A 19,336-nucleotide genomic window follows, 5' to 3' on the forward strand; every position below is an offset into this window, starting at 1 on the left:
ATCGTTACTTCAGTGTGCCCACAACTGCATTTTTTGTTTAATTTGTGGAAGCGTCGTCTTGTTTTGCCTAAAGCACGATTATGAAGACATTTTCAAAATCGGTCAAAGCTTTTGGCTGAAAAGTAGTTTTTTCTTTTCATACTTTATCTAGTATTTGGGCACATGGGACTACTGTTTTTGCGATAGACTCAATTATATTTTAGGAACAAAACAAAGAGAGGAAAATGGCTGTATCTCAGAAAAGCACAATCAAGTCTTTGGTATCTATGAATTCATAACAAGTTGAATGTCAAAGATATGCTCACATATGCAGCGTATAATAAATATTTCATATGGAAAACATTTAATAAGAAACAATTTTCTTAATTTTTCAGAAATCCTGACTCTGACTATTAATAAATGTGTGATTTTTTTTTATTTAAAAATTTCAAAGTTGTACTTTTAGATAGTTACCCAGAGTATGTCCGTACCAAATTTCAAGACTTCTGACCAATCAGAACAAATGTTGTGGCATGTGTCCTCATCATACTAAATATGGTCTTCAGGCACAAATGGGTTAGGTTGTGTCAAGGTTATTTTTTAGTGTAAGGTGAGAATAAAAAAAATATATATATATGAAGAAAAGAGCGAAAAGCAGCAAATCCTCACATTTAAGAAGCTAAAGCAAGGGAAGGTTTGCCATTTTCTTTGATAAATGACTCAAATGATCAATTCATTATCAACACCATTGCGAATTAACTGATCGTGTCACACGTCTGTGTAATGAAACCTTGTCATAAAGCATCTTTCTGACACATGGAGTTATTAAAGTTGTTGTTGTAAAGTTAAATAAATATTCTGAAAGGTTTCTGTTTTTCTGTGTCTGCCTTTTTACGCTGGATGTGGGTGTTTGTATGAATCCTTATCAGTGTGTTTGTGTTTTTTCGGTAGGTGCTCGGGGGGCGTTGAGGTGATGCAGGTCCCCCGGTCATCCCAGTGGAGGAGCCAGCTAATGACGAGTGGCTTTGGCTGCTGAACGTCTCCCCCCCGTCCCAACCATCACCACCTTCATCCCTCCCTCGCTCCCTCCATCTCTGATGGCTCTATGGGGCGTCGTCAGCCTCAGCCTTCACTGCTGGGTGTGTTTACGGTCCGCGGTAACAGCAGCGGCAACGGCTGGGCTCCCCAATGACAAGCCCGGGGGACCCCTGGACTGGCTCCTGTCTGATAAAGGGCCTTTCCACCACTCCCCAGAGTACATCGACTTTGTGGAGAAGAACCGGCAAGGCTTCTCCACCAGATACAAGATATACAGGTGAGTCATGGCAGCAGGATGAGGAGGCGCTTTACACTGTGTTTACTCCCTGCTATAAAACTACTATGCATGACAAATCTCCTAGCAGCCGCATATCAAACAGTCTCCACGGTTGTCCTTTAAAAAGATCGACCGTGTGTAAATAAAGGCCACATAGCCGACATAATACGATTATGTTGACGTGTTTATTTAGATTAGTGTAACTCACAAAGTCACAGTATTCTGTCCTGAGTCGCAGCCTGTACTCAAAAGCACTTACAGTAGAGCTGTAGAGTGACATTCAGCTCGTTTAACATGAACAAACAGTTTGTTGTTGATTTTAAGCATTAAACTTCAGTGGTGATGTGAAGATGCCAGCAGCCACTGCTGGAGTCGGATTCGTCACTCTAGGTGTGCTATCATGCTACTCAAGCGTGTTTAGAAGAAGGCAGTAAAACTAGCTGACTACATACTGGGTTTTGCCAGCACGCTGACATCGCAATCACAAAATAATCAGATGTACCAGTAGTTTTTTTGTTTTCACCGGCGTAGGTTTGTCTGTTAGCAGGATTACTCCAAAAGTTTGCGATGGATTTGAATGGAATGTTTTGGAGGGGTGGGGTGTAGCACAATGAACAATCCATTCGATTTTGGTGGCGATCCGGATCATGATCCGGATTCAGGATTTTTCAGGCTGAGCATTAAGACCACAAGGTATAAGACATGCGCAGCGTAAGTGATGACGCGTTAATGACAAATGACCCAGATACGCGTGTGGATGTGTGGCGAGACATCGGGGTGCGGGAGCTGCTGGCCGTCCGCGGTGACAAAGAAGAAAGCGGTAGATGACGGGATGAGAGTAGTGTAACGTTATACAGACATAACAAGGCTGTTGAGTGAGAGAGGCATCCACCGATACGGTACACGGAAACACACTGTGTTAATAATAAGCCGACCACCTCACAGTACCGCCAGCTGTGATCTGTTTTTAAAGTCACACACCTTGGCGGAGGTCTGAGCTCTCCGAGTGCCATTCTAGTTAAATTATATATCTGCAGGTTAAACAGCAAATAAATGAGCGATGTCTTTGAGCATTTTTTTACTCTAAGCTCATTTGCTTTCTTGCCAAGAGTGAGATGAGAAGATCAATACCGATCTTGTGTCCATACGGCAAATGTGAAGCGACTGCCGCCAGCCACTTAGCCTAGCATAAAGACTGGAAACCGGAAAACTAGCCTGACCTTTCTCGATCCAAAGCAAACGAAACTGATGCACCGATACCGATATCAGGCCGATACTGACTCAAATAGCTGGATCAGGTATGGGTGAGAATAGGGCCGATCTATTTAATTAAATTCTATTTTTATATTATCTACATTTTATATATGGAATTTTAACTCCTGCGTTAAAAAAGGTTTACACTCGTCAAGTTGCTAGTCCACAATTTATTATTAAAATAATGAATTAAAAACAATTAATTATCTGTGTATTTATTGGTCACATATTGTTTTACAAAAGTTAGGAAAACAATATTTAAGTAAAGCCCGATGTTGCCTTACACATAAAATAATGATCCCAGTCACTTCCACACAGCGAGGCATTCAGCTTATTAATTAAACACTGGTGGCGATACAAATGATTCAACATCGTTCTTGGATGTTGGAAGGGAGAGCTGCATGTTTTCATTAATTTGAATTAATACTGAATATTTCCTGCAAGGACCACAAACCTATTAACTGTCAGCTGTTGCATATTTTCAGATGTGAAGTAAAAGAAAATATAGATTTATAATTAATGTGAACCAGGAACTTCAGCGACGTCATTACCATCCAAAATACCGTATGTCCTTACCTGACCCTTATTAAAGCACTCTAGTGGAAAAGATATTGCTTGCAATGAAATACACGGCAATTAAATCAAGTGAAGTTGAATTAAATAATAGAGACAAGGAAGGAAGGGTGTGAACTTCCGTCTGCCTTGGTTGAATTAACTTGCAAATGTACATCTGTTGTAATATGTCAATTTAGGAATAAAAGTTGAGGACAAGGTCATTCCAAGGGCATTTTATCCTAACAATATGTTTGATAAGGTTATCTGAACATTACTATAGTGTAACAGTAGTCATCACAGCTGCAGGGGCTTTTTTTATTAGCGGTACATTTTGCTTTTTCTTGTTAACTTTTTATTTATTTATTTTCATTGTAACTTCAGAGGGATAAATTCAATACAACTGCATTTCTGATTGTGGTGCATACAGTGGACAGTATGCTTTATGAAAACCCCATTTATGATTATTTAGTATAGCAGACTGCATTGTTTGGCCAGTGTTGTCATGCAGGAAACGGTTCTCACAGCCGATGTTCTCAAGATATCTGGCACATGCCTCGACAGAATCACCATGATGTATTTAATACTGACACGTTGCTATCTGCCGGCTGTACATCACATCCCGCTGCCTTCCAAACCCCCAGGGAGTCACCTGATCAGGTGGTCAACTGAAATATGCTGATTAGCACCGGGAAAAAAATGAAGATTTGTCACGACAGCGACACAGTCTGAGGTATCGGCATGCGATCGAATTAGCGGAGATTGTGTCATGAATCATATCCGTCGTCATTTAGGAGGATGTTGTCCGGGCTTCTGGAAATAGACGAACAGGGTTCCTGACATCTATGGATCGGTGCAAGGATGCTTTATGGCTCCGGTGATCGGTTGCCGCGTTAGAGCGTTTTAATATTTCCTTCTCTGGCAAAAGGCAGCAATCCGTCGGAGCCGAGCTGCATGGGCGGCAAGATTAATAGTCTTATCATGTGGCCAAGTGATTAGTGAGCTCTTAGTACTTATTACTCTGCATTATCGCAGAATCCCTTGAGAGGCTTCTGTCAGCTGCAAAGTTGTGTTTGAGGCTCTCTAGATTACCACAATGCGGCATTGATTAATAGTGATGATATTAAAAGGAAAAACTAACCTAAAAAGTAAATAGCCAGTAAATCTTTCTAAATTGAATTCACTTGGATTCGGTCCCATTCGATTTCAGAAAGAAATCTGACGGAGACAGGAGGGATGCAGCTGTGGGTAAGCTTCTGCTTTTCTGTTTCGGCAAATAATAGCTGCGTTTCACTGCCTGTGTTGGTGGGGTGAAATGTGGTGACGGTTTTGGGAGCTCACACCTGGAGCTGCACTCATAAAAAATTCAGTAGGGCTGTTTTATTAAGGAAAGTGGGCCCACTGCAATGTTCTCCCAAGGGGGCCCAACTTCACAGCTATGCTCCTGCTGTGTAACAGAGGTACTTAATTTTCCAAATCAAGCTCTAACCCTCGTGTACAAACAAAGAGGAGGAAGCGATTCTCTGTGGCAGCGATTCCCAACCTTTCAGTCTTGTAAAAGGCAAAGAAATGACTACTCACCACTCAGACTGTTTCATTTGAATAACAGCAGAACGATACTTTCTACTTATTACAAATTTAGATGAGACACATCTGATTAAAGAATAACTAAACATGACTAAGAAAATAACCACGCACTCAATGCTGACCTTCAATGCTTGACAGTTTTCAATACTTGATGTTGCACACACACACACACACATCAAATATCAATGTCTACTTAAAAATAAAATAATTGATAACAGAACAAATGTAAATTTGTTAAATTAATCAACTGAGGCACAGAGATGATCAGATGTAATGATATTTCTGAAAAACAAAAGTTTACAAAGTGCTGTACAGAAAGTGGACACATAGATGGGATGAAATAAGCAAAGTGATGCAATTAAACACAATGACGATGACAAGTAATAAAATAGAAAAACAAGCGATTGGATTTACATTGTTGTTAATTGAACGCCCCGTGAGTTTCATACTGGTGCTAAAGGGTGCCTTTTGATATGGTGACGGTCGTGACAAAGCCTCGGTATTTGACGCCCTGGGAAAGAGAAAGGGCTGGAACTAGATACACGTTGAACTACATTCAGACAATCATTCCCGTTAAAATCTTTACAGCATAGACTGCCTTTACACCTTGCACTGAAATGCATTTCTTGATTGTATCGAGATATGATTTAACCTGATTACATTTACACCTGGTATTAATATGTGTCTCCAGTGTCCACATTGAGATCCTATTGAGATCCGATCACTCTGTCCAGCTTCCGAACGTCACAATGTCCTCTCGTTCATCGCTGGTTTGGAACAGTGGCTTGAGCTTATATATTTCCGCCAACGCAATTGTTGTATGCGGAATGAAAATACAAATGCATTTACACTTGTGTTCAATGTGGTCACAATGCGTCCCTGACCACCTCCGGAGATGGTTTGGCTGATCGGTTCTCAATGGTTGCATTTACACCTGTACACCTTTCATGTGGTCAAGCACTATCCGATAGCAATCCGATCAACCAAAACATAATTTAATACAAGGTGTAAAGGGGGTAAGAGTTGTTGAAGCTGCTATCAACACAAGTAATTGCTTTATACTTAAAATGAAGAACACTCAATTAAAAAGACTGCATAAAATCACCATGGGGGTTTAGAAATGAGTAAATTACAGTGCAGATAGTGTCAGCATGTCAATAAGCATCACGGTGCATTAACACATAATGAATTTAAACAATGGGACTCTAATAATTATTTGCAAATACTTTATCCTGCAAACCAGAGCATGTGGGACACCCCACCCGTTGAGTTTAACTTGATCAAAAGAAAGCAGCTTTCCTGTTTGATATAAGAGCCACTTCAAGCACAATGAACAACAGACGATTTCCTAAACCACAGGGGAGTCTGCAGGTGCTCTGAAGAGGGTTGAGGTGAGTGTTTTAGTGCAGACTCCCCCAGCGCTGCTTCTCAACATCCCACTGTTACATCCTCACTGATGTTCTTTGTCTCGTCTCCTCTCCCGAAATTCCCTCAGAGCTTTTGGCAAGTTGCTTCTAGTGGTAAATAGGCTGGTGAGGGAACAGTGATAAATTGTAGTTTTTCAACCTTAAGACACTTTCACTCGGCCTCTGTTTAAAATATTCCAAAAAGTATCGGTCTCTGCACAATTCATAAGAGACACATTAGACATTTTCCCTCGAATCAGCCCCATTAATTGCTGAGTTTTTACTTCTCATGTTCTCACTTTTATTCAATTTGTTAACGCGGCAGGCAACTGAAGGCAATTTCTCTGTAGTTAAGCTCTCGCTAAGGTTTGATTCAATATAGAGAGGATTGAAGTGTAAAAAAGAGGTGATGATTCCACTGTAAATAGTGGGAAGCCTCATTATGGTTTCCCTTTTTATCCTGACCTCAGGTTTTGAATAGCAATGTCAGTCTGTTGGTCGGTCTACCACTTTGGTCGAGACTGAAATATCTCATCAATTATCAAATAGATTGCCATGACATTTTGTACAGATGTTTATAGGTGTCTGTCTGTCTGTCAGTCTGTCTGTGGACAGATTTTGTCACCGCAAATGTGTAAGATACAGTCATGAAACTTACAGGTGTAGTTGATATTCAAATGAAGGCCAAGTTCAAAGATAGGTGTGGTCCAAGCCAAGGGCACCTGAAGAAGGGGGGTGTGGAAGTCAGGAAGGGCCCATTGCCCCCCCACTTAACACCCTTGGCCCGATTTGGCATCCTGGCTGTTTAGATCCCATAGAGTGCTTCAGAGATGACATATTTTTGTAGGCTAACTAGGAAATTAGCATCGCTTTGGGTTCCCTTGACAAAAAGTCAATGGGATTTTTCCATTGGGTTTGGGGTTATTGCAGAAAATAAGCTCTATGGCAAACAAACGTTTATGATACTTACACGTTTTGTTCAGCAAGATAATCCTCACAAATGAACACCACTTTTATGATTTTTGAAGTCTGAATGCATCGCCTGAAGTAAAAGGCTAACGTTACGCTATAGACGAACTACACCACGGTCGCATGATCATGAGTATACACAACGAGGCTGTAAAGGCGGACGAGTCGGCGTGATGACGTTTAGTAGACTCAATTAACCACTTGTTAGCGACCGCCTTTTTTTAAGTCACATTAAGGCTTCAAAATTCACAAGTGGGGTATTTATTAATATATTTTATGTCGTAGAACAAAATGTTAAAGCTTGTGTTAACCACAGACCTTATTTCAGGCATCTAACCAAAAAAAAACATTCATTTTCTATTGCAAGATGCTCTCCAGTTGATAAAGTTTATGAGATTTACGGGATACTAGTGCATGAATGGTAGTGTGACAGCATATTTATATAAAAAAAAAAAATCTGCTTTAACAAGAGCCACATTAGGTTCACTAGTTATGGAGCCAAAAAAAGGTACACAGACAAACAAAAGGTACACCTGCTAACATCATTGTCTCAGCAGTTTCTGTGCTGAATACTAAATGTTGTGTTTCTTATAATGAGAGGAACTTACATCAATAAGCGCAGTGGCCATCACTCAGGTCCAACAATAGAAACATGGACAGATAAATCTTAAGCTTGTGTTTGTTGTAAATGATCATTTTTGACTGTCCATTTTTGGTTGAGAGGCGCATCCCTTTGTGCAGAAAAAGAGGGCAGAGGTGATTGAAAGTGACAATGTTATTTTCTGGTCTGGTCTTCCTCTTGTGTATAGTCCAGATTTTTGTGAAATCCTAATAAATGCTCAATGACAGGAGAAGATGGATCACTAGAATCGATGCTTCGGGTTACAGTGTTTGAGCTACCTCAGCAATGATGGAGTAATGAATTCACACCACGTTAGCCCTCTACTTAATTTCCCTCCTTTCTTACTGATTGAATTTGAACAATTTTTTAGCAAGTCGTCTGAAGGAAATGAAAGGGGGTTTGTGTCTGTGTGTGTTTTGGCGATACACTGTTGAGCATACCCACTGCTTCCAGTGCAAACACAATGTGGGCCTTCCGCCTTAGCCACCTGTCCACAGGAAACACTGCCAATGGAAAGCAGCCATATTCACCAGGGTGAAGGCAGCAGTGTTGACATGCATTTGGCCGCGCGCTGAACATATTGCAATGGATAATGCATGTGATTATGTTTTATATGGGATAAGATTTCATTATAAACATAATTTGACTGCGAATGAACTATGTTCATTAAACATTATTAAACTGCTTAAAGATTAGGCTGCATGCCAGCGAATAAATGTGGATACAACAAGTAAAATAAGCACGTTATTTAAATCCTTAAGTAAAATACACATCTAAAAAAAATACAAGTAAAAGTTCTGCATTCAAAACCATACTTAAGTATCATCAGCTAAATGTATTAAGTATCAGGTGTAAAACATTTTTTTTCTGCATAAAAAAGGCCCCTGCAACATATGACATTATTATATTGTTACTAATGCATCAGGCTGTTTGAGGTGTAGCTTGTTTTATCTACTTCATATATAGTTAGGGTATAGTCCAGTGGTTCCCAACCTACTGTAGGGGTTGGACCCCGTCCAAAGGGTCACAAGATAAATCCGGGGTTTGTGAGATGATTAATGTGGTAGGAAAGAAGGAAAGTTCTGTTAAACACATTTGTATATATTTTGGACTTTTCTGCAATCTTTCCTGTTTTGTGAAGTATTTTATCATTTTACCTCTTTGGAGCTCTATACGGAATTCAGAGCATTTCTATTGCTTTAACACGTCTCTCAACATGGAGACGGCTTAGCTGGTAGCTGGCAGCTAACGGTGATAACAGCACGGACAGTAGAAAACAATGGCAACAGTGCTGACAGAGCTAACAGTGTTTACCTGGGAGGAACCAGAGGGTGGGCGCTACGCAGAGCGGCGGCCATTAGCTAGCCAGTGGGGCACCACAGGGTCATGTCTAAAACGTAAACCCAAATTGGGGAAAAGTGCAAAAACTCTCGCAAGATTTGCTGCCCGACGACCCATGCTAAACTTAACCATTCAAGGTCAATGTCTAACCTTAACCATTTGAGGTTAAAGCCTAAAGGCAACTGCCTTGCAAGAGTTTCGCAACTTGGGGGCTATCTTTTAGACACAAACTCACAACAGAGAGACTCACATGCACTTAAATGCACGAAAATGCAACAACTCAAACAACTTGGCAATGATAGCGTCCGACGTGTTAAACTGATGAAACTGATGTACCTTGACGAAAAAGAGCAATGGAATTGATAATAATAATGACTTGGCTGGTTGTGGGGAGGATTGGAGCCCCTAAAGTTAACTCTGTGGTGAAACCCATTTAATTTCCTCCTCTCCCTGCAGGACCAACCATTTGGCCTATCGGGGGTTTAAGATAAGACGGGGCTAGCTTATCACAGTCAACGATAACTGAAGAAACGAACGACGGCGGGGATTTGCGAATACTCTTTCTGTACCTGTTCTCTCCCCGCTTTCTCTCTCTCTCTCTCTCTCTCCCTCTCTCTTTTGCAACTCCATTCTTGTGTATTCCTCTTTTTCCACTGAATGTGCTGCGGCTTTGAACTAGTGCTTTCAAGCTGCAAAGCACAACTCAAGAGACACAGTGTCCCATTTGAAGAGGTCATTTATTTGTATGGAATGAAACGAGGTGAAGATTAATAGCTACACTAGATGTATCTGAGCAAGAGATTAGTCAAAGGCTTTGTCTGAATACTACAGTGTCAGCAAAAAGGTCAGCGGATACCACATATCCATTTAATATCATTATGTTTACTTCCCACACTCTGCCTACACTTTCTGCTTAATATTGGGTGAATCAGTCTCTTGGTTTGTGATTATGCAACTTGTGAAAATAAATTGAAATTGATGTGTTGCGATTCTTTGCCAACAGCTTATTCTAACTTTTGTGTGCAGCAGTTTGATTTCTCTGGGATTTACTCTTTGTATCATTCAAACATCTGGGTGTTTGAGCTGTCCTCATTACTCCTGGTTTAATGTGATATATACCCTTTCAAAAGGCCACACTCCCTCCATCCATCATCAGCAGCCAAGGTTGTTCAACCCGTTCTGATTACGGCAGTCAAGCTTTTATTTTGGAGAGAGAGAAAGGTGCAATGTTTGACTGATAATGCCGCTACATAAATTCACTGACTGTTTATTTTCTCCTCACACAATGTAATCTGACAAAAAGAATCCCCCAGTCAAGACAATAAATCATGTTCACGTCTACGTGGCTCCTTAGTGGTTTGGAGGTACACGTACGTAGAGACGGTCCTTTTGGTTGCTTTCTAAAAAGCATCAGGATGAAGCCCTTGAAAAAAACTTTTAAACAGAGTGCTCTTTAAAAAGGCAGACGGCTCTTTGAGGAACATTTTTACCCGTTCCTTTCTTCTCCTATAAGCATGATTATGTGAGTAATTTCCGGGGCAGTGCCAGGCGGATAGTAAAAATTGGCACCTCGCTCCTGTAGCCTCCCCGAGAAATTTCAAAGTAATCACAACCGATCTGTTATAATTAATGCTGTGATATCTGTCTGCGACTTCATGACTGTCTCTCTATGCATTCATTGCCATGCAGATTTGTGACAGAGGGAAAGTGCTTGCAAAAATAAATACAATCTCGCCAATGGCCTAATATCAGAGTTTTTTTAAACATCAAAGATAGTTATGGTCTTCAAACGGCGTCCTCCTTTTTGCAAGTACATATTTAATTAGTTACAGATGCTGAAAGGGGTTATTTCTCTGTAGGTGGGATATCTTATATGTTTAGCTAATTTTCCCTCCGCATCATGATTTCACATTAATATCAACCCACACATAAATAAACTGCCTTTACATTATCTAACTGTAGGCGAAACAGTTAGCAGCCCTGCTGCTCTTCTAATTAGGTACTTGAGGTATATGAGGCATCACTTTAGGAACGTATTAGTTTCCAGACATATAGAAAAGTAAACTGCTTCTTGGGAGTCAAATAAACTTTTTATAGGAAAACATCCCTTGGGTTTGTATGTCCTTTATGCTTCTGAAATGAAATGTCAAAGTCTTTTTACACTTCAAACACAAAGAACTCTATGAACACTATGTTGGAATAAGAAACTGTACTGGTCCCCTTTCGTAGTAAATTTAAGCCATTTACTGGCCTAAAGAAGTTGATTTCAATAATATTGTTTCTGAAAACCAGAAAGTAAAAGATAAAGGACAAGACACAGATGCCATACTGTGAGCAAAAGCTGTATTGAATCGTGAACATTGGTATTGCTATGGAGTCTCTTTTAATGGCATCTCTTCTCCATTTCTTCGAGGTCATGGCCTTTCTCTTCTGTCTGTTGGCCACACTGAATTCTGAAAAGACACATACGAATGTCCATATTATGTGCTGAAACTTTGTATATAATGGCTCTAACAGTAGGTATACTACAAAGGTACAGCACTAAAATTATGTTTGTGTATTATTAATAGGGCTGTCAAAGTTAACGCGATAATAAGGCGTAAACGCAAATTAGTTTTAACGCAACTAATTTCTTTAACGCATTAACGCAATCAAAAAATTAAAGCTAGAGTGAAGACTGGTATCATATGAAACTAAAAAACCTAAGGAATCCGTTGATATCAACCAGGTCATACTAGTTTGTTGCGAAAGGAGGTTAAAAAACGCTCCAAACATGAGCTAAATTTTGGCGAAGAAAAACTGTTGTGGCCATTTTCAAAGGGGTCCCTTGACCTCTAACCTCAAGATACGTGAATGAAAATGGGTTCTATGGGTACCCACGAGTCTCCCCTTTACTGACATGCCCACTTTATGATAATCACATGAAGTTTGGGGCCAATCAGTCAAGTCACTGCCACACTGTTGTTGTCTGTTGAGCTTGAGCTTGCCATGTTATGATTTAACCATATTGTTTTTTTATGCTAAATGCAGTACCTGTGAGGGACAATATTTGTCATTATTTTGTATTGCTAATTGATTTCCAATAAAACATATACATATATATATATACATATATTTGCATAAAGCAAGCATATTTGTCCATTCCCATATTGATAAGTGTATCAAATACTTGACAAATGTCCCTTTAAGGTACATTTTGAAAAAGTGCAATTAATTTGCAATTAATTTGATTAATCATGGACAATCATGCGATTTTAAATATTTTTCACAATACATATTTGTACTATAGGAAAGCACATTGTATACATATATATTTTTACCATTGTAAATGAATGACTTTAAAAATGACTGTGTGGTTGTCATTGTCAGATTTGACGGCGGTGTTTCCCTTGATACGCAAACAAAAAAACCTAACAAATTAGATTGAAAGTAACCTTGGAAACAGTAGTTGAAAAAACTATCCCTCTGCAAGGTGTATTTAGTTGCAATTCTGGAGCTTTAGATTGTATCCCACGACCTTCAGTAGATGGAGTGTGCCAGGTTATCAAGGAATTGTAGACATTCAAATTTTAATTTTTCTGAACGCCTTAAGATCCTCTCGTTCATGTTTTGCTCAAAAGTTGAAACTGTAGTTGACAAAACAATCTCACCTCAAGGTGAAAAAATGCTTAAAAATCTATTCTGATCTACAGTATAGCCTATAGTGTTAAAATCGAAGTAGGTGGAAATACATAGCATCACGTTTCATATGACATATTCAGGGCCTTTCACCTCAAAGCAGTGGTACATATTTGGAAGTCCTGAGCTGAATGATCACTTCCGAGAGCATGTTTTCTGTAAAGCAAGCCGGTTTGACCTTGCATTCTTGATCTTGTGCTTAGTCATAAAGAGTTCGGCTGTTGGTTCTTTTATCCAATTTCTTATGACAGCAGGTGGTCAGTGGTCAGAGTACAACTCGTAGCCTTGCCTGCTCAGGGCAAGTGGAAGCACTGTCTTTCATCGAAATTAGTTCATTGAACTTTTCATTCAGAGGTACTGAGCTAAATGACCTGGCATTGTAGCTTACTGGGTACACGTGCAGGCAACTACTGGCAACTGTGTGTGTGGTTAAGGATATCTGTGAGCAAGAAAAAATTAAGGAAACAAAGGACAGAGCCTTTACAAGGTGAATGACTATCACTCTAAAAGTAATGTTAACAGTTTCCATGGTTCCCATTATATCTCTATCAGCCTGTTGTAGGTAAGGCAAGTTTACCACATTCACTGGTAATATTGCTTGTTTAGCCACGCTAGTGGCCTGGCACTAAGGATCTTTCAGTCTCTCAGTCCACTACTTTGGTCAAGAGTGATCTATCTCAAGAGAATGAATCACACTGACTTTAGAGATCCCTTGACTTTCACTGTAGTGCCACCAGCAGGTCAAAGTTTTAATTTATCCTAAGACATTTTTCCATGATTTTATTTGTTTTCCTCCAGCCCCACCATGAGTTTGACATTTGCTGTTTTGAGTGAAATGTCTCCACGACTGTGGGACGGATTGCCGTGAAGGACGGATTTTAATTGCTTTGGTCATACCTCAACTTTTCCACTAGTGCTGTCATCAGGTCAAAATTTCAATTTGTGGATATTTTGGCTAATGACCAAATATTTGCAAAACGAATGACCATCCTGTCAACGTCAGCTGCACTTTGTGTTAAGTTAGAAAATGTTAGCATGATAACATAACATAACTAAACTAAGATGGTAACCATGGCAAACATTATACCTGGTAAACGTCAGCATGATGGCAATGACATTGCTAGCATTGTCATTTCTCCCAAGGCCTAAATACAGCCTCATAGAGCTCCTAGGATGCCTGTAGACTTGTGTAGTATCTCAACTCTTAACATTGTATGTCAGAGCTCACAGCTCAGCCTCCCAAGAGAAAGTTTCTGATTTAGTTTTATCTTTCCTTTTGCTCCTTTGGTGATTAACGTCATACTCATGAGGCTTCTTCAAAGCTTTGCAGTCATTAGTGTCTTGGATCAAAACTGAAATGATAAAATGAGTTACTTTCTGCTATCAACGTTACCGAGAGGGTGCCGATGTACTTTGTCTTCCAATTCTAGCTGCCATAAAAGCAACATTATGTTGGCCAGAGAGTAATAAATAGTGGTTTGCCATTTAAATGTCTACGATTAATCTTGTTCTGAATCAAGACAACAAATGAGGAGGATTTTTTTTATTGTATTTCAGCAAACTAAACTGCAATATATTGAGATTCTAAAACAGTAATTCAGCTTACTTCTTTCAAATGACTTATTCGACTTTGCAGAGCTATTCAGATGAAGGATGCCATCCACATCTCTCTTCTCAACAACACAATATCCTCAGCCTAAAATATGTACTGTTTTGCAGGCAAACAAAACACATGTAAGTCTAATTTTCAATTCATAGCATGCTCTCGCTGTTAAGCTCAGTGTGGAACTGCAAGTCAAGCAGTACACAAAATGACACTTCACATGGAAATCTTCCACTAAACACCTTGAACTTTTTGGAAGTGGAATAACTTTGTGTATGAGTCGAGTCTGCCAATTGTAGCATCAGTTCAAAGAGCTTTCCCTTGAGGAAATGTTCGACAAAAACTACTAAAGAGAATGCATGCAGGGTGGAAGGTTGGTCTTTACTGATTGAACATCCGTATCCTTTGATTCCTTGAGTGTTGCTCCGGTTCAGCTTGCCATGCTGCCTTTGACATATCTATTTTTTTTTTCCTTTCTCATAATGTATGTGTTTTTACATGAAAGTAGAAAGTCACAGTAGCCTAAAAGCTGTGAGAGGGAGATAGGCAGGAAGAAAGTTTACAAAGCTTTATTAAAATTCAGCTCCCTCCCTGCTGCCAGGACTTTCATCGTGTTATCCCGTCAAAAACAGACGCTTGGTCAGTGTCTCTCGGCGTCTGATACTGACTCACTGAGGCCCCCTTTAGTGTCTGTAGGTCAGAAGGCTTTCAACTAACTCCAATTTTAACCCGTCCTCGTCATTATTAGACGGTGAAAACAACTGATGTAGTATAGAGAGCGAGAAAGTGTGTGTATGGCGGATGGGGGTGGCGGTCAAACAAACACAGGACTTTCACCTTTGAGACTGCTGTTTATGTCCCAAGTGAAAACAAGTCAATGTTGACTTATGTTGCCATAGTTTTTGCTACATAACTTACTTACTAAACGAATGGTTATGTAATAAACCGACTTATTTTACGTAACAAACTTATTTTAACCCAAACCACAATATTTTCCTAATCCTAACCAGGTAATTTTTTGCCTACAAACCTAAGTAATTACTTGTGTTACCTAAAAACCAAACCAAGTACTTATGTTGCCTAAAAACCTAACCAAGTACTTTTGTTGCCTAAACCTAACCAAGTACCTTTGTTGCCTAAACCTAACCAAATACTTTTGTTGCCTAAACCAACCAAGTACTTCTGTTGCCTAAAAACCTAACCAAATACTTTTGTTGCTTAATCCTAACCAAGTATTTTTGTTGCCTAAACATAACCAAGTACTTTTGTTATATAAGTAAACCTAAAAACTAAGTAATACTACGTTGGAAGTTTATTTTGAAAATAAACTGTATGCATGTAATGAGCAGAAACTGTACATTTCCTTAGAACAGAGAAGTTTATTTTGAAAGAAACATAGAAGAAGCAGAAACATACTCATCTTCCCTGAAACGTTCATAAATGATGCTAGTGGGGTACCTAGAGTGTCCTAGTTTGAAGCTTAGGGCCACTGACCAAACGTCAGTATTTGACAAGTTGGAAGTGAGACTGTGTTGCGTTATCATCTCAAAGCTGTCAAACATGTGATGCAATAAAATATGAACATGTCCAGATATGTTATAATCAATGAAGCATTAGGGATTCATATAAACACAGCATATACGCTCCACTTATGGTTGTGGTTAGACATACTATTTGTAAGGACATGAAAAGCAACACAGGCTGAGTCTTTTGTTCACACTGCTTTCATTTGTATGACATTTTTTGCTCCCACTTTGTTTCTCTCATTACAGAAGACATTCTCTATTTGAGCAATGGGGCTATTTCTTGTACTACCTTCTACTTTATTCATTTCGATGTATATCTCTGTCATGATGGGCTATTACGGAAAACATCTGTCAGCTGTGTAGTAGAAGCACGTTTCCGTCCCAGGTGACAATCATGGTTTCAAAATGATGCCAGTTTTTTTTCTTTTTTCTTTTTTTCTCCATCGTCTCACTACCTTTTTTCTCTTCTTCTCATTCTCTCGGTCTTTCTCCATCAATTCACTTTCACTTTAGTTCAGGCTCTGTCGGCATGGTCGAGGGATTCCTTACATTGCAAAAGCGCAGAGTGACATAATGAATTAAAGTCTCTCTCTCTCTCTCTTTCTCTGTCTCTCTTGTAGCCATTTATTCTGCTTACGTACTCAGCTTTAGGCAAATGATGTACCAGTATGATGTCGCTATATTAGAAGCAGAGAAGGTGAATTTGCCCTCTGCAGGCTACTCTTAGCACTATGGCTGACATAATGATTATTTTCATACTGAATTAATTTGGTGATTATTTTCTGATTAATTGCTTCATCATTTAGTTAATGCAATGTCCAAATTCTGGGAAAATCAAATAGAAAATGTGAAGAGCTGAAGAATGATGCTTTAAAATTGCTTGTTTAGTTCAACCAACAGTCCAAAACCAAAGATATTCATTTTATAATGATATAAAAAGGGAGAAAGCAGCAAATCTTCACGTTAAAGAAGCTGAAACCAGTGAATGCCAGGCAGAGTAACTGTTAAAATGTTTTATTACTTTTCTGTTAATAGACTGGACTTATTATTTTGGTTTGTCTGCACTCTTAACCGAACTCCAATATTAATGCAGTATATACTGTACTTATAGTAATTTGTTTTTTTTCCAGGGAGTTTGGGAGATGGAAGGTGAACAACTTGGCAGTGGAAAGGAGAGATTTCTTAGAGTCTTCGTTACCTCTGACTCCTGAGTTCGTCAGGAACATTCGACTCCTGGGCCGCAGGCCCAACACCCAGCTGATCACTGACAATCTGATCAGGAAGTATGGGACCCACTTCCTGTTGTCAGCTACACTGGGAGGTAAACGGAAAACAGCTGTTTTAGTGAATGATTACATCACATGGTTTTAGATGTCTTTATAATGGTAACTAATTGAACACTTGGAATAAATTGCTGACTCCACCAGTATTTTGTTTATTCACTAACCCATGTGCCCCCTTGTTTTCCATTTCAAGCCTTGCATTCTAGCTCAACATGTATGCAATTTCCAATAACTTTGTAACAATGGGTCCTTGATTTCAGACAGACTTAGAAAAAAGCAGTTTTCTCATTGTAAGCGAGCATCCGTCAATTTCACAAGATTAAAACGTTACCGTTGCTGGCAGATTTTCTCATCTGTAGCCAGTTAGATAACTACGAGAAGATGAAAACTGTCTTCGGTGGATTTTGTAAAATTCAGCTGGATTGATTGAAAAATGAGAACCCTGCAACAATGGCTACGTAGATGATGATCATGCTAACTTAATACTGAAAGTATGCAAAAAAGGCTGAAGTTAGTGTTCATATGATCCGGGTAAAATCAGCTGATGAAATTAAGGAGAAGTATTCTTGTTGTATCCCAGTATTGAGCGTATTAGCCTAAGTATTGCAGTGTAGCAGTATGTGAGGAAATGTGCTTTTTGGACATCTCTCCCAGATGATATAGGCTTTAGTCAAGTATTTGTGTTGATAAAAGCTTTTAGAGTTTACTCCCCTAGGCGTTGCATATGGCAAACAGATGGACATGGCACAATAATTCAGTCACAGTAAGTAACTGAATAACACATCACAGCGAAATAATATGCCACTGGCGGCACAGATATCGCTCTTCAGAGATATATACGGTATGAATACATGTAAAAGCCTGTGTACTGTAAACCCGCCACTGCCAGTCACAGTCACCCCCCATTTTTTGGTTTTCTGCGGTGTGATGAATGGACAAGCATTAATGGTCCTCCGAGTGAAGAAAAAGAAAGGGAAAAAAAACTAATTTAAGATGCCAGAGAGGTCCCAAGCAAGTCTTGCAAAGCCGATTTGCTTTTACAGAGCAACACGTGTCAATTATTTTAGACCTGACTTCTGGCTCAGAAAAGGTCACTGTTGTGAGTGGCTGCATATAATGCAAACCCCACCAGCTGCTCGAGCTGATGCAGCCGCTCTCGCTGGCTCCCAGCCAGCACTTAGTGGTATGAAGAGAGGAGAATGAGGAGAGTTTGCCTTGGATTGTTGCCAGAGATATGCCTCTGTGGTGAATGGATTGCCTCTGTGTTCGGAAACATATGGACTTAATGAAATTAATAAATAGATTGTGATATCAAGAGGGTGCCCTTCAGCAGCTGAGCAAGAAAGGCAGTGGGCAGGAAAAATGGCCCTGAGACATTAACACTGCATTATGATGAGGAATATGATGTGCAGTTGTCTTGGAGACTCTCAAGCAAAGAGTGGGCCCCTTGATTTATGAAGTGTTGATTGCTATGATCCGTGGCTACTGACACAGGGTGACATGGCTTCTCCTAATTGTGGTCAAGTGTCGTTGTACTTCAGAGGATCCTGTATGGCTGCTCTTACGCTTTTAACCACCTGGACTATAGTGGAGGTGTCTCTCCTGGGGCAGAGCAGGTGGCAGGTTTTAAAATTATGGCAAAGTGTTAAATTGTAGATTAATTGGGATTAATTAAATTATGTTCCCATACAACAGAACTGCATTGTTAATTACGTTTCAAGGGAAGTGTATTTTGTCACTGATTACGTTTGTTTTTGACATATCACGGTGATGTGGATGGGTCAACAAACACTGGACTTTCGCCCAGGAGACTGGCGTTTGTCTCCCATGTGAAACTAAAAGTCAAATTTTTTTCATTTTATTTATAAGACCTTTTTTAATTAAATTAAATTAAATAATTGTAATTGTATTATTATTATATATATATTTAAATTAATACATCCACAGAGCTTTTAGAAAAGAAAAGTCTTTTCATGAAATTATTATGATTGTAAATTAATCATTTAAAAAAATTTGGGGTAGGTCCAAAATGAATGTTTTTTTTTATCTCTGTTGAAGATATCTGACGTTTGGTTCACACTTCTAACCAGCCAATAATAGAACTACGTTGGTATCATGTGGTACCTCTGGGTCGTCAGTGTGGAAAAAATGAATGTTATCAATGTTATCAAAAGCACCTTTAAACATAATGTTTTTTTTTACCAAACCTAACCAAGTTGTT

At 39.3% G+C, this 19,336-nt stretch overlaps 1 protein-coding gene across 1 annotated transcript in view; it reads left to right on the plus strand.

Annotated features, from left to right (window-relative positions):
* The first annotated feature begins 935 nt into the window (after positions 1-935).
* The window catches only part of LOC141767635 (BMP/retinoic acid-inducible neural-specific protein 3-like), a 40,872-nt gene continuing 22,471 nt past the window's right edge, over positions 936-19,336 (plus strand). Inside the window, exons 1-2 of the mRNA XM_074635130.1 lie at positions 936-1,294; positions 16,963-17,153. Coding sequence (XP_074491231.1) covers positions 1,077-1,294; positions 16,963-17,153 — 409 coding nt within the window. The 5' untranslated portion in view covers positions 936-1,076. The remainder of the gene's footprint in view (positions 1,295-16,962; positions 17,154-19,336) is intronic.

This window comes from Sebastes fasciatus, chromosome 5 (assembly GCF_043250625.1).
Source record: "Sebastes fasciatus isolate fSebFas1 chromosome 5, fSebFas1.pri, whole genome shotgun sequence".
NCBI classification, from domain to species: Eukaryota; Metazoa; Chordata; class Actinopteri; order Perciformes; family Sebastidae; genus Sebastes; species Sebastes fasciatus.